General features: G+C 35.0%; 2 protein-coding genes across 12 annotated transcripts in view; one reads left to right on the top strand and one right to left on the bottom strand.

The window, feature by feature from the left end:
- SUPT3H (SPT3 homolog, SAGA and STAGA complex component) overlaps positions 1-20,747 on the bottom strand; it is a 499,594-nt gene extending 478,847 nt beyond the window's left edge. For 7 of the 8 annotated variants that reach the window (XM_079147704.1, XM_079147700.1, XM_079147703.1 and 4 more), the window contains exons 1-2: positions 20,519-20,747; positions 8,104-8,204 (exon numbers count right to left, since the gene is read on the bottom strand). In XM_079147704.1, coding sequence (XP_079003830.1) covers positions 8,104-8,204 — 101 coding nt within the window. In that variant the 5' untranslated portion in view covers positions 20,519-20,747. Of the gene's footprint in view, positions 1-8,103; positions 8,205-20,071; positions 20,313-20,518 lie in introns of those variants that run through there. The other variant, XM_079147698.1, reaches the window with a different exon arrangement.
- RUNX2 (RUNX family transcription factor 2) overlaps positions 1-24,278 on the top strand; it is a 211,216-nt gene that overhangs the window by 29,966 nt on the left and 156,972 nt on the right. The window lies entirely within an intron of this gene.

The following is a 24,278-nucleotide window of genomic DNA, read 5'->3' as shown; positions in this document are numbered from 1 at the left end:
ATGATAGAAAAACCTATCAAAAGTAAAGAAAAAATTCAAAGATAACAGATTAAGGATTAGTTCTCACTACTCTACAGAAAGTGTCCAACTCTATTCTGCCCTAGAAAAACATGCAATGACAATTAGAAAACCTATAACAATAGCAACCTTTTTTAAAGGCATATGGTATTTTATTTAAGATCAAATGATATGTAACATTAATTAAAGTTAATATATGTGTGTGAATAAAATATATCACAGAATAAGTCAATTTCCATTTCTTTGGCTATACTGTAAAACTGTATAAACTGACTTCACATCTAAAGAGAATCAAAATTTGCTCTGGCAAACTTAAAAACTGCTATGAACCTTTCTTGGGTCATCCTTTTTTTTTGGTGCTGGGGATCGAACTTAGAAACTTGTGCTTGCAATGCAAGCACTCTACCGACTGAGCAATCTCCCCAGCCTGCTATGAACCTTTCTAATCAAAAATTATTAAATTATAAATTGACTTTATAGTCAAAAATTAAAAAGATCAATTCCTCTATATTAAGAATCTACTACTCTGAAATGACATTTTTCTAAGCTTAGGGTGCTTATATCCTGTATCGAGGTGATTTACTATAAGGAGGTAATCAATATATAACCATGAATATGAAATTTTAAATTTCTACCTAAAATTACTAATTGCTGATATACTTAATACTGAACAATACATTCCTGTTAGCACCTTTTTAAAAGATTAATCAAGAACCAACAAGTTTTCAAAATCTGAGCATAATAAATATAATGAATTAACAAGAAACTATATAACATAATGCTAATTTTAAATCTACCAAAAATAGAGCAAATCTTAATACAGAAAAATGAGGACTGGGGTTGGAGGTATACCTCAGTGGCAAAGTGCTTACCTACCATTCAAGAAATCCTGGATTCTATCCCCAGCACCACAAAAAGAAAAGGATAAAAAAGGACCCAAAATTCGCAACATTACTCATTCAGTCACATGTGCTGGCATAACTGAGGATAATAAAATACATTCTGAACTACAGTTGCAGTTCTTCCAGAAATAGTAAGTATAAATACATGTACTCACGGAAGAATATTTTTAAAAAACAAAACACATTTCAGTATTATTCATACTTTTTTACAATAGAAAACTAATGTAATATTAAAACTACCAATCAAATCTAACATGTTAAAGTAGCCAAAAATTAACATTTTCAAACCTTTAAAGAACAGTAGGACAATGAAACAAAAAAAAAAAAAAAAAAAAAAGGAAGAAAAAAGTATATCAACGGGGCTGGAGTTGTAACTCAGTGGTAGAGTTCTTGCCTAGCATGTGTGAGGCACTGAGTTCAATCCTCAGCACCACATAAAAATAAATAAATAAAATAAAAATAAAGGTATTGTATCCATCTACAACTAAAAAAAAAAAAAAGTAGATCAGTGACTATGTCAAAAGCAGTTATAGGGGCTAGGGTTGTAGCTCAGTGGCAGAGCACCTGCCTAGCATACATGAGGCACTGGGTTTGATACTCAGCACCACATAAAAATAAATAAAATAAAGGTACTGTGTTCTTAAAACTTAAAATAATTAAAATTTTATTTTAAAATAACATAAAAATCAATGGATCACATAATACATAAAACATATTTTTCCTATTTCAATAAAAATACAGAGACAAGGTAGAAAAAAGTATTCTATAATTTATATTTTCTTCCTTTCTTCTGTGCTAATCCAACATGGTAGCCACTTGATCCACATTAAACTAATTGTTCCATTTTATCCTAATTAAAATTAAATAAAACTGAAAATTCAGTTGCTGTTGTGTATCTTATTTAACACATTCAATAGGTACATGTGACTCATGGCTATCCATACCAAATAGCACACAGAAACAGAAACTTTCACCTCTGCAGAAAGTTCTACTGAACAGCATGCCATAAATCTGACATCTTTTTTTCTCTACATTTATGACCTTCTTCCCATAAACCTGCAAATACTTCCTCCTACACTTAAAACACTTTTTAAGCCAGGCGTAGTGGCACAGACCTGTAATCTCAGTTACTGGAGAGGTTGAGGTAGAAGGATCACAAGTTCAAAGCCAATTTAAGCAACTTAAGTGAGATCCTGTCTCAAAAAATAAAAAGGGTCAAGGATGTATGTAGCTCAGTGGAAGACTTGCCTGGCATGCATAAGGCCCTGGATTCAATCCACAGTACGCATTTTAGTGATAAGTATTTTTTCTTTGATAAGTATTTTTTTTAAAGATGTTGACAACAACTAACAGTGTTTACAATGTGCCAAGAGCTATATTCATTTAATCTTCAAATTAACCTCTATCATGAGGTAGATACAAGTCCACAATCCCTTACCTGAATCATGAATTATTGAATTCAGTAGTTCTCAGATTTTAAAAAGTTAATGCTGTACGTAAACCAAGTGTTATATAACACCTTCAGAAAGGTCTAGGGAAGCACTCAGAAAAACAATATATTTATATGATGGTTCACACTAAGGATAAAAAACCTGCATATCAATTAGGATAAATTAGGTTCAGACATCAAATTAGTTATGAACAGGGATTTCCATTCTCCAGTGCAATAATTAGCAACCATAACACAATTTTAAGGTAATGAATTTGTGACTTTTTAACTATTTTTCCCCATATAACTAAGGAATTTCATCAAAGAATTACTCAAATGACCCCATCTCCCTGAATTTCAAGAATTCATTTTAAAAAGTAAGCAAGATATTTTTCTCACTGGCAACTATATTATCTGAAAATGAAAGTACTAGTTATTTTCTTCTCATGAGAAAATTTATAGTGATATCTATATACAAAATTCAAAATTTTATTTTGCCACATTTATACATGACACTTTCAATACAAGCACATAGCCCAATTGGATCTAGAAATTTAGACATTTTCTATTTCAGTTTTGAAAGAAGAAAGTATAGCCAGCTTTCTCTGAACAGTGTTTTTATGTTCTCTACCTGCTTTTATACAAATTGTCATTTTTCAAATTGTGACCAAATTTACATTATAATTTGAAAACTTTCCTCATTATTATTATGCCAGAGTATACATTAAAATATCCCAAACAGATGTATTTCACAAAAAGTTCATAGACATTTTAGTGTAATTTAAATATCAGGAATTGAGGTTATTTAATAGTGATAAAATATAAAAGCATGCATTTAAATATTTTACAACAATGTGGTCATGTTTATGTCCAAAATTATGAAATAAGACAAATATGACTCTAAGGAATATATAGAAAGTATAAAATTTTTTTGAAAAGTTATACTTTCTCTTGGTTACTGATATGCCCCCTGCTGAGAAAGACTTGGTGGTTAGGTACAGAAAACTAATTTTCATATTATCACAGCATTTATTCAAACCTAATCTTCATTAAAAAAAAAAAAACTAGACCTCAATGCTAATAATCAAGTGATTAACTGAACAATTATTTAGCTTTCACATTGTTACTTCATTATAGCATTTTAGTTATTACACAGGAACTGGTAACAGTTTATAAATTAAATTTATAAATAAAACTAAAAATTTTATTGACTAAAATATAGTTTAAGTGCCAAGAGCATGTACTCAAATTTTCTGCTTTTAATCCAATATTGTCCCACTACTATAGGGTAATATGTGGTGAGTTAGTCCATCTTTGTGTCTCAACTTCTTCATCTCAAAAGGGGAATAACAGCATCTACCTTCATGGGGTTGTACACAACCCCATTACATAAAATGAAAATGATATGGATTACATAAAATGGCATGTGAAAGTACTCACAAGACTGTCTGGTACACAGAATGCTCCACAAGCATTTATCATCATCACTAAAGCATCTTATTAAAATATATCAATATTAGCACTTCTTATCTTCAGGAGTTTCAGTTTCTGAAAAACTTAAAATGTACTAGGGAAACAATATTTGAAGGAAGTCTACATCAGTTTAAAAGTCATCTACTAATAATTCAGATGTATACATATAAGAGCTGTTTAAAACCTGATTAAGGTAAGGACAAATTCAAAGCTTTAAGTTCATAACTCTAAAAAGAGTCAATTAAATATGTGAGTGATACCACAACATACACCAATGCCCTCATCTAGTGAAGCAAAGGGTAAATTGTTGCTCTTTATCCCAAAATTCCCAAGAACCAAAAATCTTACTAAGAAAATTATTACTCCAACTGTGAACATACTAAGTTTGTGGTACTCACAGAATACTTCAAGATATTCCAAAAAATAATGACAAGAACAGAACTAAAACTATAGAGCTCACCCTCAGAAGAGTTCATCACTTTCTTCTTCATACTACCATTAAATTCTTCACATTTATTTCAAGACAACTAGTTGTCTACATACCTTCTCTAGTGCTAAAATGCATGCCTCTTGAAGAAATTTAGATCTTACCATATAATAAGAACTCAATAAATGATTTTTCAAAATGCAAAACTTGCAGAACCATACAATAGTAAATTTTACTGAATGTAAAAAACACTGGTTCAAAATTTCTTTCACTCTGTGCTTTTTAGTAAGTATGAATCTTTCATTTTAAAGAATTCTTTTACTATGTAAACTACTTTTTTTCTTTTAATTTGGTCACAGAATTACAAAGTGCTTCCAGACAAGGAAACCAGGCATCATCGCTAGGTCTGTAAGCCTGAACAATTACATGAAAAGGCAAAAAATTGATAAATGGATAAAATAAGGGAGAGAGAACCTAATGAAGACTCTTGAAGTGCATCAAAATTCTTTAAAAGTTTGTTAAAAATACCTCCAATGCAAACTGAAAAGATTTCACTTTTTGATTTATATTGATTTTGTCCCATTGTCCCAGATGTGGAACACCTATAAAAACTGAGAACATAACACATAGTATAATCAAAATATACCATAATAAAAACATAATAGTAATATTTATAAGCTCTAGATTATTATTTACAACCTATTTTAATGTACCTGTGTCCATTTCATCAAAATTTTCATAGAACTGAAAATCTGAGACTGAATGGGTTAACTTCTGTAACTTATAAAAGAAAAACTTATGGACTCTACCTATGTTATTCAAAGAGCAGTGATAAAGAGTTATGTCACAAATGTGCTCAGTTATATGAACTAGAAAAGGTAAGAGACAGCTACTATCATCACAAGCCACTAATAATTGTTTTACTACAAACCCTTTAGTTTAAAACCTGTAAAAGCAATTCCTAAAGAATGCTTCACTGGTCTTAATTACTACTTAAATTTAAAATATGATAATGCCCTAACAACAGACTGACTACCAGTTCTACATTCAACAGCAGATGAGACAATTTCGGTTGTGACTGACAACTAGATACCTTTCCGTGAAACCAATCCCAGGAAATAACCTAACTAATTGTTCCTCGTTTAGAGGGAGGAAAACAGCTCTTTAAAAATGAGTGAACAGGGAAGAAGTAGCAGTAGAGGACTGAATACTAGCAATATCAACAGGCTTACAAGAACTATGAAATAGCAGCAGGAAAGGAAGAATTCACAGAATGAAATTCCTATAACACAAACACAACAGCTTAAGTCTGTACTTTCTTATCTGAAATAAGCATAAATAAACAATAATCAAATGTATATTGACTCTAATTTATACAATAGAAAGCCTAAAAATTTTATACCAATAGAAAATAGTGATAAATTTTAAAAGAGTCCCCTAATTTTGATCCTACTTCCCTTTCTGTGAAAAAATCAAAAGGGAAAAAAATAAGTTCAGATTCTAAATGATGAATGTTAACTATTAGGTGTGGCCTCTCTATGAGGTCTGAAATAGAAGAAAACTGTACATTTCTTCCAGAGTTGTAGCCAACAATAACTTTTGCATTCTGAATCCAACTTAGGTACATTAGTTGGGAAGATGTTTGTAAAAGTGTTTAACAAGAAAGTGCTGAATTTAGCTTTTTTCCCCCCTCAGTTTTCTTAAATGGCCTGAGGTCCATCAAATGCATTAAGGAGAACCTCTCATAACTATAAGTAACAAAAGGAAACACTACTCTGTAGCTTTCTTATAGACAGCTGTTTTTATAGATCAGAGGTCATCAAACAGCTTCTGTAAAAGACTAGATAGTAAATATTTTCAGCTTTATAGGCCATATGGTCTTTGTCACAAATATCCAACTCTGCTATGTAGCATGAAAGTAGCAATGGACAACAGATAAGTATATGGCTGTGGTCCAATAAAGTTTTATTTACAGAAACAACAGCAAGTCCTTGTCTGTAGTTTACTGACCCCTGAGATAAATCATCCTTTATATAATCTACTCACAGATAGATTGTTTTACTATATATTATGAATTCTGAAATAAAATTTCTAGGATTTGCTTTAAAATACTTCATTTGCGGTTGGGGTTGTGGCTCAGTGGTAAAGTACTTGCCTGGCACATGTGAAGCACTGGATTTGATTCTCAGCACCACATATAAATAAATAATTAAAATAAAGGTTCATTAACAACTAAAAAAAAGTTTTTTAAACACTTCATTTTTAAAAAGGAACAGGGAGAAAGATTAAATAAGAATGGCAAAAGACAATTATGGTTAAAACCAGATAATGGATATATGGGGTTCATTATACTATGCTTCATAATTTTAAGAGTTTGAAAATTTCTAAATTAAAGCTTTTAAAACTATAAAGTAAATCAATGAATCTGCTCTACAAGAAAATGAATTTCCTCACCTTATTTAGAACCTTCTAAAACAGTCAATATTTTTAAACATAATTAACATAACAAAAGATGTTTAAAAGTCATTAAAGTATAACGAAAAAACTTAAATCCACAAAAGTATATATAATCACAATAAAATGTTCCAATTTCTTAGCTTTGTTTTTGTTTTTTGGGTTGTTGTTTTTTGGTTTTTTTTTGGCGTTTTTGTTTTTTTTGGTGCGGGACTAACCCAGAGGCACTTAATCAGAACCACGTCCCCAGTTCTTTTTATTTTTTATTTTGAGGCAAGTTCTCGGTTCTCACTAAGCAGTTTAGGGCCTTGCTAAGTTGCTGAGGCCGGTTTCAAACTTGCAATCCTCCTGTCTCGGGCTCCCAAGTCTCTGGGATTATAGGCATGTGCCATTGTGCCCAGCTATTTCTCTGTTTTAAATGTTAAGAAATAAATACTTACAGATATATAACCCAGATAAATGTTTAGGGTCTTAAGAGTATAAAGAGATCCTGAGACCAGGAAAATCTGAGAAATTATGACCTAAATGTTTTCAATGTTGTTTTAAGTATGTTCAACAGGCAACACAAGATAAACATTCAAACTTATTTCATCTTTGAACAATAACCGTCACACAGAGGAGTCCAACATAAGGGCTATCAAAACCCACAAGAAGATACTTAAACCTTCAACCTAAATATTCTTTTAAACTTCATGGTAAGTCATCAGAAAAGAATAATTGTAATGTTGCCACAGCCTTGTGCAGGTAACAGTCTCTTGAACCAATAATAAGAAAAACAAACGTGATAACAGAGTTTTCTAATAAATATAGCACAAATCAAAATATGTAGTCTCACTCAATGCAAAAAAAGCCAAAAATCAACCTGAACAGAGCCTTAGGAAAGAAATCTAAAGGAATATGCAATTTCTCAAAGACTGAATAAATGTGTTTATAAATGTTTTAAATTTCTCCCAACATTCTGAAATAGTGATTTCAAATATCAAAACTAAAAACTAATTTAAATTAGGCTCACAAAATTATGACATGAGTAAAACAAAGACCTCTGAAAACATTTTGACTATGCAGATATATACTCAGTCTGGAAATTTTTTAAATCTGAAACTAATACAGCAATAAACAATCCATAATAGATTGAGGCAAATAATTACAAAAAAATGTTTCATGATTATCTTATCTTTAAAAAGATGCACCAACATTCATTTTTCAAATACAATACACCCCATTATAGTATTTTTTATCCAATTTTGCCTTTTGTGCACAAGGTTCTTTAAAATGTTGAGATTTTTCACTTTTACTTACTTAAACACAAATTACTTATGTTAAGTTTTATAATTTTATTTCTATTGTCTTTCTTCAACATGAATAATTTTAAACAGTAACAGATGCAAAGACATACTTACATCATACTCTGCAATTCTGCTGCAAAACTTATAGCCTTCCCTGTACTTCTTGCACTACTTGAAGTGGCAGCAGACATTGGGCTAGCTGCAGTATTATTCATCTAAATAAAATGGAGAAATAAAACTTACAAAATGTATTTAAGTGCTTGAGAAAAAAAACTGAAGCAATTATAAATTCCATCCCAAAGCAGACAATTTCTGATAATTTGTTCTGCATAAATCCTATTTGCTTAAACTTAATATTCTTTATTCAAATGAAATAGTATGGAAGAAAAAGCTTCTTACTCAAGTAAGATAAACAATTACTTGAATGATAAACATTTCAGTATCTTAATATAACAAAAAGACTTTTTTTTTTTTTTTTTTTTGAGGTGCTGGGGATCAAACCCAGGGTCTTGTGCATGCAAGGCAAGCACTCTACTGACTGAGCTATCTCCCCAGCCCTCATTAAAATATTTTAAGAGTTCAGTGGTTTTCAAAATGTGTTCCAGGTAAACACTGATTCTTCAGGGATCTCCCAGTGGCCCCTGAACACACCAAGATTTCTTCCAGACACCAGAAAAGTGATTTTTCTATTCTATATATGGAGATTCCAAGGAAGTAAAGAAAAGTGTTCTACTACTATAAAATATAAAATTAGAAAACTAGAGTATAATCTAATTTCTACTTGAACTAAAGTCTAAAATAAAAATAAAGTCAACAGATTAGAAGCATTGTGATATTGTATAACCATGTAAATAACTCAATCTAAAATGTTATTTTCCTCATAAAATTAAGCAAATGCATAATGAGAAAACCAGATTCCAATCCTAATATATATCACTTTGTTAATGAATGTAGCATTAAAAAAAGAATTAGTAACAAAATTAAAATAGCATTTAAAAAGTCATGAAAGTAGGTAAAAGTTCAACTACTATACAGTTGAGTTCAAAAATATTTCATATAAAGTTCATGTAAACTTTGTAATATTGAAATTTTCTTTAAAATAAAGATTCTAAATTTTTTTTAAAAAATTAGAACATATGATAAAACAGCACCTAGAACTCTGAGTGTAGTCAGTCTAAGAGGGCAAGTTCTGGAGTTGTTACCAGGCAAAAGACTCCGTCAGGAGGCAAGGCAATGGTAAACCTTCTTATAAAATGAACTAACCAACCTGAAGATGGCAGCCTAAACGGTCATCTTGCCCAGGAGGTTGATTTAGGGTCAGTTTAAACAGGAGATGAGGAAATACAGATTAATGGGCACCTTTTCACAGGTGGGTGGTTGTGGAACAAATGACTTACACATCTGAAGATGCTTTTAGTTCTGCAAATCTCAAGAAAACAGCTCACTCTCTCCTCAGGCTAGTCTTGTCACTGATTAGGTTGCCCAAGTGCAGTTCCTGAGGCATTATATAATGGACAGGCTAGAGTGGGTAGCTGCCCTTGAGGCCCTCTTGCGGATCACTAAATTCCAGATAATGATAGAAAACATTTCACCTAAAGGGTCAGTGAGGATAAACAGGATGTATGGAGGAAATCTAGTCTCAATGTTGGGCTTCAAAGGCTCATTGCCTAAGTTTGATCCCCAGCTCTGCTACCCTGCCACAAGTTTAGACAAGTTACTTAACTTCTCTCAACAGGACAAAGATCTAAGAAAAGCAGCACACTGGCTAGGTAACGAGGTCTAGAGTATACCCAAATCCCTCTGGCCTCATCTGAGGGCCCAAACAAAAACCACTAGGCACAGAATGAAGGGCCAAAGAATAAGAAGAAAAATGTTCCACTCAAATTGAGCCTAAAATCCAAAATTCCACAACACATAAAGAACCTAATGCTAAGAAAGAACATCATTTTTTAAGCCTAAATTTGTTCTAATTTTTCATAAGGATTTTTTAAAAGAATTACCTTTTTATACAAATGATAAAGAAAAAAAAAAAGAAAATTACCTGTTGAAACCTGGGTTTAAAAAAAAAGATAGCACCAGTCCAGAACTATGGAAAAATAGGTAGGAAACTAAGGACTTCCACAAACAGTCCAAAAGAAATGGGACAACATGCTAAAAAAAAGAAAAGCCCAAGGACCTCAGAAAATGTTCCCCTCTTGTTCCAACACAAAGCTGACAGTGATATCTTGAAGAAAACATTAAATTAAACTCAACATTATGTATTAACTCCAGTCTCCAAAACAGTTATGATTTGAGTTGACTCATATCACATTTGATATACATGCTATTCTGTAGGATTATCCTATGGCCAAAAATTTCACTAAAACATTGCTGGAGCAATCTGCCCCTATTTTCATTTTCAAATCAAGTCGCCCTGCTTCAACACTCTCTGAAGAGGAGATATTTCATTAAGTAAATTTAAAGTAAATTCATACTAAAACCACAGCTTTGGGCTGGGGATGGGGCTAAATGGTAGAATGCTTGCCTAGGAAATATTCAAGGAAGCCCTGGTGTTGGATACCCAGCACTGCAAAACGCAAGTTTTCTTCAGTTGTCTTCCTATTGCGAAGGTTTCACATCAACGGTAGATAGGTAAGAGGTAAAGGATCCCAGTCCTAGTTATAATAACCATGATTATTCTTTCACAGTCAAGTTATTTAATTTTTAAATCACTCAGGTGCATAACATTTTTCCTGACATGATGAGCTGATAGCTCATTAGACTTTTTAAAATAATTATTTTCCCATACCCATATTTTGTTTGATGATTTAGATAATTAACTTCTTTAGACATTAACTTCTTTACACATCAAAGTCCTATCATTTCAATGCTTTATTTCCTTTCTTCCCGACATTAAAAAAAAAAGTCTGTTAAAAGCAGAAGCACTCAAGTCAATTTTCTCTAATAAATACAGTTAACATGGAACTGAAAACCTACTGTAATCTTCTCAATGGGTTAATGTACTGCAGTTGTTTCAGCTTTCAATTGAAATGCAGCTGTATGCCATATTTTACAAAATGAATTCAGATGTGTAGATTGGGACCTAGATTATTTCAACATGCCACAGCTTAAACATGAACCCAGGAAGAAGTTCCTTTCTGATTAATACTATGTAAACCTGATCACTAAACTAATAGCCAATACTATGTCACACCTGTAAAATCCTAGTTCAGAGGGAAAAAAATATCATTTTTTTAATTTACAGCAATGGAATTTAAGGATATACTTCTTTCCACAGAAAATACTGCTACCTCCCCCTGAAAATTTTTTACTTGTAGTAATCACAAAAAAATGAATCAAGCAAAATGCAAGGAACATGACACTAGGTTTCCATTTTAGAGATATTTTTGGTGATCAAGTGACTAAAGAAGAAATACCATGAGAAACATCTTTAAACTTAGAAGACATCAAAGAGTTGAGAATCTCATTATTACTAGTTTCTGCACCCTCAAAGCAAAACCAAAATCTAGACTGAAATCTAGCAATCAACCCATTAATTAGTGGAACTTATCAGATAATAAAAAATGAAATTTTCATCATTTCTTCAGTTACATCATTGCTGACAAAAACTAATTCAAACCTATACACTGATTCTGTATACCTATTTAGCCTCCATTCTAATCATTCAATCTGAAAATCTTATGTAATAAAATTTTTAAAAACTTCCACAATTAGAACATTTCATAAAACCCCAAAGACAGGAAACAATTATGGTTACACCAACACTATTATACACTGCACATCGATTTTGTTGTTTTAAAAAGACTCAAGTTACATCATAATCTAAATTTCTACTAATGTGAAAAATATAACCAAATGGTCAATCACTGAGAATGAAAATTTTTAAAATGTACAAAGTATCACAAAACTTCTATGTCTAGTATTCAGGATAACACAATGGTGATTCCTACGTATTAATATATGCACCATCGTAAGAGGACTTTGGAAGTTTTTTTAAAACCTGGGTTTTAAATGTGTCTAAAATCAGTTCCATTTGCCCTCCCCAGGCTAAATCAAATATTCGATGTCTTCCAAACCATCCCATGTTCTTTTGAAACCTTACCCTTATAGTTGTTCTGCTCATGACATCTTCTGAAATAACACCTCTCTACCTATAGAAATCCTGGTGGTTTAGAAGAGACTGACATAAGCTCAATATCTCTAAGAAGTTTTCTCAGATACACAAATATAATGAACTCTCCTTTCTCTAATATTTAACTATTTCAGTTTACTAATCATATTGGTTTAATATTATTTTAGTTTAATATTAAATTTTCACCCCATACTGAATCCCTCTTCTACTGACAGAAGATGGCATCTCCTAATTCAGAGTCATAAAAAGCCTCATTTAGTAACTCCCCGCCCTCTCCTTACCCAAGGCACTATATCCTCCTCCCTCCCCTTCTCCTCTTAGAATAAAAGCACATGCACCCTTTCTTTAAAGCCAACATCATCTGTGCTTTGGATTATAATTCATAACTACTTACTGGGCACCTACTATAGACCTAAAACTATTCCACGAGCTAAAGATATAGCAGGGACTAAAACAAAGAGAAAAACATTCTAATGCAGTGAACAAGCATATAAACAAACACAATTTGAGGAAGTGGCAAATGCTATAAAAATAAATTAAACAAGTTGATTTCAACTAGGAGGTGAAATTTAATATAAGATCTAAATGAAGCCAATGAGGCAATGCTCAAGAAACTCCAGGCAAAAAGAACAGCAAACTACCAAGATATTGGGGTCAATGAGTAAAGTGAAGTAAGCAAAGGGGATATGCAGTTGAAAATAAGATCTGAGAATTACAAAAAGGTTACATTTTGGAAATTCTTGTAGGCCACAAGAGGTTGGATTATACTTGAGTGTAATGTGAAGCTATTGGAGAATTGTGAAAATTAAAGTTACTTGAAATGTTTTAGATTTTAAAAAGATAAGTCCAGCTGCTGTGAGAATATTCTATAAAAAGCAAAGGTATAATCAAGGAGAAAAGTCAGGAAGTTACTAAACTTGTACAGACAAGAGATGATAGGGACTTTAATTAACAAATGGAGATGGTTAATACATGATCAGATTTCTAGAATACATAACTTGGAAAGCAGAGCTAACCTGGTAATGGATTAGACATGGGAAATAAGAGAAGAGCAATCATGGATGATTCTGAGGCTTGGGACCCTAACAAGTAATTAAATGGTGGTGCCATTTACCAAAAATTGGAAAGAGAAAAAATCAGGAGTTCAGTTCAGGCATGTTAACTCTGAGGTAACTACTCAACATTCAAATAGATATGAAATCCTGCAAAGCTTTGCAAGATTAATGGTTTAATATTAGTAAACAAAAATTGTTCCTACTTTAAAATGATCCAGATCAGTTGTTTTTATAACTTAAATTTCCAAATTTGTTTTTAGTGTTTGTTTTATGTTCCTGGCTTCTGAATATGAAAAGTTACTGTCTATATTGGACCCGCATATAGATGCATACTCTATGATCATCATTTTTGATGATAATTTAATTAACCTGATTTTAATATGCATTTTAATTTCTACAGTTTTTAAAGGTATCATGCTTTCTATGTATTCAATTTATCTTAAAGATCTATCTTAAATTATAAAAAAAAAAGCTTTGCAAGAGATGTTATGATACAGAAAATTGAAGTCATGGTGACAGAGCTTTTGCTAAGAAGGATTAATCAATAAAAAACCTTGTATAAGGATCAACTAATCTCTCAAACTCAGTTTCACCATCTGTCAGAAATACTTTGTCTCACAGAGATGTCATGAAGAAAAGACTGGACACATAATGGGGACTCAAAAAAGAAATTTAATTGAAAATAGTATCAAACATTTGTAAACTATTGAAAGCCTCCCCTTTCTCTCTAGAAGAAACAAGAGTATTTACAAATCCTAGCTACATAAGCAATATTTTTTAACTTTGACTGACACAGTAGACCTGTGACAGACTGCTCAGAGACACACAAGTTTTATCAGACTCTTCTTTAGTCTCATAATAACCTGTTTCTATTTCATATGCTTTCATATCCAGTACTCTTAGAGAAAATCTGAGTTTAAAAATTTATTCTTTGCAAAAGTTATCCTAAAGTGCACTGCAAATGTGCCAACCATATCATCCTAAGATATACCTCATACAAACCTTGACAAATGACACATTTTTACAATACTAAAACACTGTTGTTTTGGGGGCTGGGGAGATAACTCAGTTGGTAGAGTGCTTGCCTTGCAAGCACAAGGCCCCGGGTTCGATCCCCAGCACACCAAAAAAAAAAAAAGATATATATAAAACACTGTTGTTTTTACAAATTGAGTGACTTTATAGGTTAACTTTTCAAATGTGTAGGAAATTTGGGAATCAATCATCCTCCTAATAGTAAGAGGTTAAGTATATTTCACAAATATGTTTTAAAAAAAAGGCTTCTTAAACATCAAGATTCTCTTATTTGAATATTAAACAATTCAAAAAATCTGATGTAGTTAAAAACATAATTTATGTGACTAAAAAGAGAAAGGAAGTTTTAGCGTAGGTATGTAAAAAATAGAAGAATTTGGAGTTATATAAAAGGTCATTTATATATATTAGCTCACATTTTTTTCACAATCACCTACAAGGTATTTTCTCTCTAACACTGAGGAAACTAAAAACAAAGATACCACCCAAAGGTCACAAATCTAACTTAAATATCAGTCTTTGTGGGTTGGGGATGTAGCTCAGTGGTAGAGCAACTGCCTAACATACACAGAGGCCGTGAGTTCCATCTCCAATAGCTCAACAATAAAATTAGGCTCTGATCACAAATAACTGATAACCTGAAATATTCCATCCATGTAGACAGTATTTTAATAAAAATTCACCAATCTCTCTCATTTTAGTACCTAGGTGTTTTTTTTCTTTTTAAAAGTTGCCTATCTTATTTTCTTTTTCCTTACACTAAAATAATCTGGAATTACTAAAGGTGTTGTGCACAGCAGTCAGGGACTTACAGTGTTATTAAATTATCTTAGAAACTGGTGATTTTAAATGTAAAGTTCAGAAATTCTGTTTAAAAGAAAATCCTAGGCAGAAAATAAATTTAACAGACAAAAATATAACTATGCTAACTGGTGGGAACTGGACTAAAGACATATGAACAAGTTTCAGACTAGTTTGAAAATCACTAATTTCACCCAAATTCCTCATTTTTCAGGTGAGAAAACTGCAATACAGAGGCATTTTTTCCCCTCTCTTTTTTAGTTACACATGATAGTAGAATGTACTTTGGCAGAACATACATACATAAAGTATAACTTATTCTATTAGGTTCCCACTCTTATGGCTGTACATAATGTGGAGTTACCCTTGTGTATATAAATAAAGGTTAGGAAAGTTATGACCAGTCAATTCTGTTGTCCTTCCTATTCCCCTCCTTCCTCCCCTCCTTCCATTACCCCCTGTTCAGTCTAATCTATTTCTATTATTCCCCTCCCCAACCTCCCTGTTTGGGGTTAGCATGCACAAATCAGAGAGCACATCCAGCCCTTGGTTTGGGAGGGATTAGCTTATTTCACTTAGCATGATAGTCTCTAGTTCCATCCATTTAAGAGCAAATGCCATAATTTCTTCTTTATGGCTGAGTAATATTTCATTGTGTATACATACCACAGTTTCTTTAACCATTCATCTGTTGAAGGACACCCAGGTTGTTTTCATAGTTTGGCTATTGTGAGTTGAGCTGCTATAAACACGGATGTGGCTGCATCACTATAGTATGCTATTTTTAAGTCCTTTGGGTATAGACCAAGGAGTGGGATAACTGGGTCAAACAGTACTTCCATTCCAAGTCTTCTAATGAATTTCCATACTGCTTTCCATAGTGGTTGCAACAATTTACAGTCCCACCAACAATGTTTGAGAGTATTTTTCTCCTACATCCTCATCAACATTTATTGTTACTTGTATTTTTTATAACTGCCATTCTGACTGGAGTTTCCTGAACAAGGACACACCACTATTTAGCAATACAAGCCAGGACTAAAACTAAGGTCCCTGGCTTGTAGTCCAGAATTCTTTCTATTATACAACAAGAAACACAAAAATAAAAAGTTTATCATAATTCACAAAACCTCCACAATTTGTCATGGTAAACTCTGTTGTGAAATATCTGCCTAAAAGAACTGCAGTAGAGCAGTAAAGAGCTGAGCTATAGAGTTCAAACACAGGCTCTGTTACCATTTGACCTTGGGCAAATCAAGTCACCTCTCTACCTCAGTTCCCTCATCTCTAAAAAGGCTATTTAAAACATTTACCTCTCATAGGTAACATAAAATAATGTGCACAAAGCACTTAAGGCAAGGCATGGTACATATAAAGTACTCAGTTCATGTGAACAATGAGGATGATGAATCCAAGCAAAAAGTACAGCCTCTGTGAAAACATTTCACAAAGAACTGTCATAAAGTATGTTGTATATTCTCAAATAATTTAAGATTAGGAAAAGTCTTTTAAAGACTAAGATATATGAATATATAAGATTCAGTCAGAAAACAGCTATAGCATTTAAATAGCAAAAGCACAAGATATTTTAAATAATTTACATTTGCTTATACTTAAGCTTATGCAAATCACACAACTTATTTCAATTTACTGTCTTATGAATTCAATGAATACAGCATTTTTTCAATAATGATCACATACCATATGCCAAATAACATGATTATCCATGTTCATTATCTTTATTTAACATTCAGTAACTATCAGCCAAGTATTATCAGGGGCAACGACACCTGACAAAACACCTGCAAAAACAACTTTCATTCCAGAAAGAAAGAATTGGTATCATTAGATAAAAATTACATGTCTAGATAAATCAATACAGAGACAGAATTTTCAGCAAACTATGGAACACATCAAGTGCCCAAGAAAAAAAGTGGTTCTCTCTTAGCAGTATTAGCGGAGTTGCTTAGTGTAGAGAATATACTGTAACCAACTCAATAAAGCACCACTACAGGGCTGGGGTTGTAGCTCAGTGGTGGAGCATTTGCCTTGCATGTGTGAGGCACTGGGTTCAATCCTCAGCACCACATAAAAATAAATAAAATAAAAGGTATCATGTCCACCGACAACTAAAATTTTTTTTTAAAAAAAAGCACCACTACAGAGATCCAACAGTAATGTTTAAAAAAAAAAAAAAATGTTTGCAGTAATGGTGCCATTTTATATACTATTTATGCTGTTACACAAAATATACAATTTATGCAGATTTAGTAAGGCTTTATGAGAGGTACTAGGTAGACAAGATGAAATAAACAGAAAAATGTAAAATAAGACAACAATTTACAAAAGTCTTTTTTTTTTTTTTTTGGTATCAGGGCTTGAACCCAGAGGCACTTAACTACTGTGCCACATCCCCAGCTCTTTTTATATTTTATTCAGAGACAGGGTCTCACTAAATTGCTTAGGGCCTCCCTAAGTTGCTGAGGCTGGCTTTGAACTTGGGATCTTCCTGCCTCAGGTTCCTGAGTCACTGGGATTACTGGCATCACAGTGCTCGGCAAAATATAAGTCTTATTGGATGCTCACCAACAATCTTTTGAGGAGGTGAAATGGAAAAAAGTACTAATTTAATTTTACTGAAGAGGAAATTGAGACTCAGAAAAGTGAAATACCTTAACTAAAATGGCAAAGAGAATATGGCAGAAAGGACAACAGCTAATTTTTTTTTAATTCATTTTATGTTCTTTCCCTCACTCCAGAGTGCATCTCAGAATTTTAATCTCTTCAAGATCAAACTTAAGGCTATAATTGCTAATATTTATGAAATTACATCTAATATGTCACATGGGTCAGTTACCTCATTTAACTCTTAAGAATCAAAAAGTGGGTGCTACTATCTTCATTTTATAAATAAGGAAACTGAGGCCTCTCAGAAAGATTAAATAACTTGCCCCAAATCACATCATTAAGTAGCAGAATGAGGATTTAAACCAAGTGTGCCTGACTCTCAATAAAATACTTGATATCCTCTACAGTACAAATTTAATTAATACAATAATGCATTGGTTGAATTATTTCTTAGTATTTATGTAAACAACTCTAAGCAAAGTCTTTAACATTCTAACGCACAGCAAGCAGATTTCTGATTTCACTATTCAACTTCACCATAAAATAAAACAGATGTTATTTCAACAATCTTCTGTTTTGACTGAGAGGAACTTTCTTAGTAGTCCCCTACAACAAAAGATCACCCCAAGAATCAAAAATCAAACTACTTAAGATTTCTATCCAAAGCAAAATCTTAAAATTACCAGTGCCTTAAATGGACAAGTGACTTGCTGGCCTTATTCAAAATATCTCATCTATTATTTAAGCACAAAAGCAGTAACTGACACTGTTTTGAAGCAAGTATATTCCTGAGATGGCAATATGGTTAATTTCTCTAAAATTATTAATTATGGATTTCAACAAGCCTGAAAGTATGGTGACTATTATTATACAGTCCCAATTGAGACATTTTTGGTAATGGAAAAGGTTCTATTAATAATTATACCTGAACAAACTTTTTAAAAACGTGACTGTCGTAGAAAAATTAAGGAATAGGAACACCCTACATAAGAACCCATTTTGATAAGAATGTTATGAACTAGTCTCTGCACATGACTTAATTCATGAGCTTTAAGTTACTGTTTTCAGATCTACCAACTTTCTTAGTCTTGAGACCAAGGGCACCATTGTATAGGTATCAGGCCAGAGTTAAGGTTGCTATCTATAAAGTTTTGTTTTTTTGTTTTTTGATTCTTTTATTTTCAGTGGTAGAGTGCATGCTTAGCATCTGGAAGCCCTGGGTTCAAATTCCAGCGCCAACAAAAAAAATAAAAAATGTTTGTACCAATGCACGAATGATAATGGAACTTTTTCTATTATCAAACTACTATAACCTATCAAACTGCTTTATTATACAAAAGTCTAAAAAGACCAAAAAAAAGAGAAAAGTCTAGTTAGCATTGTTAGGCCTCTCCAACTAAACCAGGCAGTAGTTTTGCAAGCTAAGAGTCAAAAGAATACTTTGCTTTAATTGTCAAGGACAAATAAGTACTAACAGACCCATGATTTAACTACAATATTTGAATTAAAGGCATTATTTTAATATACTTCTGATGATCCTTAAGACAATAAATGTCCCAAGACCTGGCTTTTCTAATTTAAAACTCAACCAAAACAAAAACTGGAAGGGTTGACAAAATTTTACACCTTCACTATCTCAAGCAGTAGCCACTAGCCATATATTGCTATTTCAAGTGGAATTAAGTTATTAAAAAAAAATTAAAAATTAAGTTCCTCAGTGGCACTTTCCACACTTCAAGTAAGGGCTCCAGTGTCAACTTATGCCTGGTGGGATCGCAAAGATTAAACAACATTACATAATATTTCCATTCAGGCAGAAAGTTCTCTTGCACAGTGTACCTCTAGACTAATCACACTTTGCTTGAATATCCCAAGACAAGAAACTTGCAATAGTACAATGAAATGCATTCTGTTTTTGCAGAGTTTTATCAAATAATTGTTCCTCACAGTGGGTCAAATTCAACCTCTTCGGAACATTCCAGAAATTCCACCAGTTCCTTCTTCAAGTACATCTTTGCAGAGGTCTGCTCTTCACAAACACTAAGATCCCAGGTCTTCTCCCAGATGAATATACACTCGCTTCTTTAGAACGACATAAAGTTTCTATTACCCTCATGGAGATATGCTAATTTATTCACGTGTACAATAACAGCACTGTGTCCAGGATATGTTAGGTATACTATCCTCACAACTTCACTCATTTGTCTGAACAAGTGTCCTGATACTTATTTGAGGAAATAAGAATCACATTCATTCTTAAGACACGGAGATCAAAAAATCACAGCTGCCATATTAGGCAGTGCCCTGCACTGTTCTAGAAGCCTCACAATTTTAAACTAGACTATTACAATCCCCATTTTACAGACCCCTATGTACATTGAGGCAAAGACAAGCTAAATAATTTCCCGGGTGGTCACAGATGTGGGCTCACCCACTTAGAAGAGTAGATATTTTCCTGTGTGGACGCTACACTTGGGAGTAACGCTCTCCCTCCACTTGGGCCATAACGCAACCACTTCCTTCAGAGACCCGCTCCCCCAGCACTCCCCAGAGGACCCGCGCAAGGCGCCTCCCAGTACAGAGCCCAGCACCGCTCGGGCTCGCCGGCCCCGCTCCGCCAGCCCCACGCCCACCGGCCAACGGGGAGGAGTCAGGAGTCAACCCCACAACAGCGGGGAACCCAGGCGCCGCGCTGGGCCGGGCGCCGGGCACAGCCGCCCGCTTGGCAGCCCTCGGGCAGACACGCCAATTGCTCGCCGACGGCCGGGCCCGGGGCGTGGTCGGCGAGGGAGCCCGAGACGCTAGGTTCCAAGTGCGGCGCCCCTCCCGTCCCCTGACCTCTCCCCCGCTCCCCACCGTCCCCCACACCCCCTACAACCTCTGCTTTAAGGACACTTGTAGGCACGGCTGCGCGTCCCGCGTGGAGAATGTAGGGGTAGAGATGGCGCGGTTTCTGTTGCTGAGGCCCGGGATACGATTGGAAAGGGGCGGAGTGGGGGACAGAGAATGTAGAAAGGGAAAAGGTGACTCGGCTGTGTGGCGGGAACGGGGTGGGGGGGTGGCAAGATGGCGTGAGCGACTCTGCGGGGCGGGAGGTGGGCGAGACTGCGTTGGTAGCGGTACTGACGCCCCCACTCCTGGCGGCGCGGGCGCATGCGCACTGGGCCAGGTGGCGGGCGGCCTCCTTCCAGATCAAGCTACTTCCGCCACGCTCCGGGGGGCGGGGCGCCGTGCGCGGCCTGAGGGCCCCACGTGGGCAGCGCCGAGCCACACTGCGGGCCTGTGATCCGAACTCCTGGTTTGGAACTGAGCTGGGAAGCAAAAGGTGTGCGCCGTCGGAGCTTGAATCCCTTATGTGTGGGCCAGGGAGGGCCAGTGTTTCTGAGGGATTCGGTGACCTACATAAAGTTTGTTTTCCACTCTAGAACCCAAAGGGGCCAATACATTGCTCCCTTCAGGATTGGGGGATCGGGGAGCCTATCTGAATTATACTTTTAGAATGGTAAAAGGAAACAGTTCCAAAAGATTCCACAATGCGGAGTGTGGACCTGAAACACCACCTCCTGAGGCCACCATTCGAGTGGCTGAGACATGATCTGCAATTATTTATCCCCATCCCATTTTACTATGTTGGGCGTTTTAAAGACCGGGTCTTTGTATGAATGAGCCATGTTTATTTTTCCTGAGGATTTTGAACCTGTTAAAATCTGCCATCACTAGTATTAAGCTGTCTGTATCCTCTTAGTTAGGGGACAGGTGTGAATATTGTGAACATGAGGTTAAGAGAATAGTTTTATGAAATGGGGCTGCTGTGCTGACCCCCACATGGTACGTCTTGGTAGCAAGAATCAGGGTTTGTAGAAGAAGTCTTATTGCCTCAGTTTCTTGGAAGGCCCAACTCTTTAACATTCTCCTCTCCCAATTTATCGTTAGAGATGTAAGTTTTTAAGTAGTACAATCATAAGACAATGATTTCAGTTGTTTTCACTCTTCGAAACATTTAATTCTTACATTTTTAACATTTTCAACTACTTAGGAAAGAAAACATTATCCATGCTCACATCCATTCCTACCGTGTCAAATATTATGAAATATTTAATAGAAATTCAACTGTTAACCTTTACCAGATCTTTGCAAGCATTACTGCTTCATTTCCTTTCTTGCCTCTGAATACATATATTCTGAAATAATCCCTTTCTCCTATTTGCTTAGGGTGTTTAAAATAGCAATTTATTTGGTTATTTCCTATAGGAATTGTAGTTGAATTGTCCACATTTTGCATTTGGTTCCCTTCATTTGCTCAAGCACTTTGATATTTGCCAAATACTTAAACTTAGGAAAAATAAATAAATATTTACATGTTGCGAAAGCTCAGAAAAATATATAAATCCGGAACCAATTCATGCTAGGTGAAGTGTGTAGTACAAAGGAAAGTAACAGAATTGTCATAACGTCTTTAAAAAAAAGACTGGTTTATATACAATAGTTGAAAGGATGTTTAGTACATTGCCAATAAAATAGTCAAAAGAAAATTTATATTGAAAGAATTATAACTCCAAACAGATCATCAAGTAAATTATGTTCAATTAATATTGTTGTACGTAGTAACTGGTGCATGGGAGATCAGCAGCATATGGAAATCAGATTTGACTTCTCTTATCCGACTAAAATGCATATCTTATACTGAGGCTACTGAATTTTTTTTTTTGACTCTTTACATCCTGATATTTATTCTTCCAAAACAAAAACAGTCAAATTGGAATTGAAGGAAACTGTTAAAAATCTTAAAGCCCATTTGCCAAAACTCAGGGCAGATACACACTGCATGTGTGGCCTGCTGCTCCCATCCTGGCGGGGGAAGGCAAGCTCACTGTGCCCTTTCCCTTCATGTTGCTTTGCTGGGCACAGTGATGGAGCAGAAGGCCACTGGCCCGTTGTTTATAGGTGTTATTATTTTATAAATCGGAAACTAGGCAACTGCTTATTATAAGAAAAGAGTTTTCAGTTTCATAAAGAAGGCAAATACGCAAGAATCAATAACTTTCTCTCTTTTTTAAAGTACGAAAAATATCTCATTTCCAACAAAATTGTCAAAAACTTACTAATAGATTTGCAAGAAAGATATAGAACCTACATGAGAATCATAAAATCTATTTGGAAGAAATAACCAAAACACTAACATATAAAGAAACATGCCAGTTTCCTAGTGGAAAAACTTAACCTTATAAAATTGGTTTCCAAATCAATGTGTGAACATACTGCAGTCTAGTCTGAGTACCAGTGGCTGATGTTTTTCTTAAAGTTGAGCTTGGAAGCAATAACCTATAGAAGGGAAAAACTTCTGAGAGTAGCCAGTCCATTTCTGAAAAAGAATGCTAATGAGGAAGGACTGATCTTGGAGAGACTAACCCTTCTAGTGACCACAGATGGGGACAGTGGCCTCATTCCCAGGACAGGCCCACAGTGCATTCATGGGCATGAGGGAAAGCTTATTCAGTAGCTGGCCTGCCCTGAAAACACCATCAGTGAACATGGATTTCAGAAGGATCAAAGCTCTGAATGTTTTTAACTATGAAAGTTGCAAAAATCAAGAGAATGTGTGACTAGCCTTTGAGCAGGGTTGTCTTCACAGGCAAGATTGGAGGCCTGGAGGCTGAAGGGGAAAGGACAGGGTTGTGACTTGAGGTGGCACTGGAGCTGCAGAAGAAGAGATCCCATTATCACTGCCTTTCCCTGGGCCTTTCCCAATTCATGCAGAACCCTGCTCTTGAGAATAAACCAGCTCATCTCTCCACAACAAATGCCTTCTCAGACTAGGGTCCACCAGGCTTGTCTGGCTTGAAACCAAATGCAAGTTCCTCATGGGGCCAATCCAAGTCTTCCTCACACTTTGTCAGCCATTCCAGGTGTCCTCATCGTAGGGCTCAGACTTACTGGGATCTGGGTCCTCCAGCTGTCAGCTCCATCAACTTGTGGGTAATAGTTAAATTTTGGTAGGTGTACAAAAATTCATGTACAAAGGCAGAGTTCTTCCTCACAGGGAAGGCACCAGACCATTAGTGATGTCCTCCAGAATGAATGCCTTAAATGTTTCCCCAAGGCTGGACAAATCCACTGGCGGAACTTTGTTATGTTTTCCCTAGTATGGGGGACCAAAAGGAACATTTCAACATGGAAATAGTAGCAAACTGCAAAATGACTCTCTGCCGTACAATCAAGTGAAATCAAAAGAATATTTCTCCTTATTCTCAGGGAAACACAAACACACACACGCACGGTTGTGAGGGTCTGGGGATATTCAAGGGGGAATCAGTGGTGGGCTAGCCTAAGCTCACCTGCCGTAGGCTGCTCTGTCATATTCCTGGGTTCCTTGAAAAAAATTGCCAGAGGCAATGGGGGACCGTGCACGGACCCCGCACCTCCACACTTGGGAAAGGCCCCTACTAAGGGCTTTCCTGAGGTCTGAGCATCCACCCATCAGTGGACAGCAAGAACTAATGGCTCGGGACTTGCTGTCTCCATACAAGTGAACAGATTGGGTCTGTGTCTGGACTGTGGATGCAAATTTTGTCTGTTCCATTGCCAAGGAAGTGAGGTCACTTCCTTGGAGTCCCCTTACCTGAAGCACTTCCTCACAA

The sequence above is a fragment of the Sciurus vulgaris genome (assembly GCF_902686455.1).
Source record: "Sciurus vulgaris genome assembly, chromosome: 7".
NCBI classification, from domain to species: Eukaryota; Metazoa; Chordata; class Mammalia; order Rodentia; family Sciuridae; genus Sciurus; species Sciurus vulgaris.
Note: the sequence above shows the minus strand (reverse complement) of the source record. Positions and strands in the feature narration are given on the sequence as shown.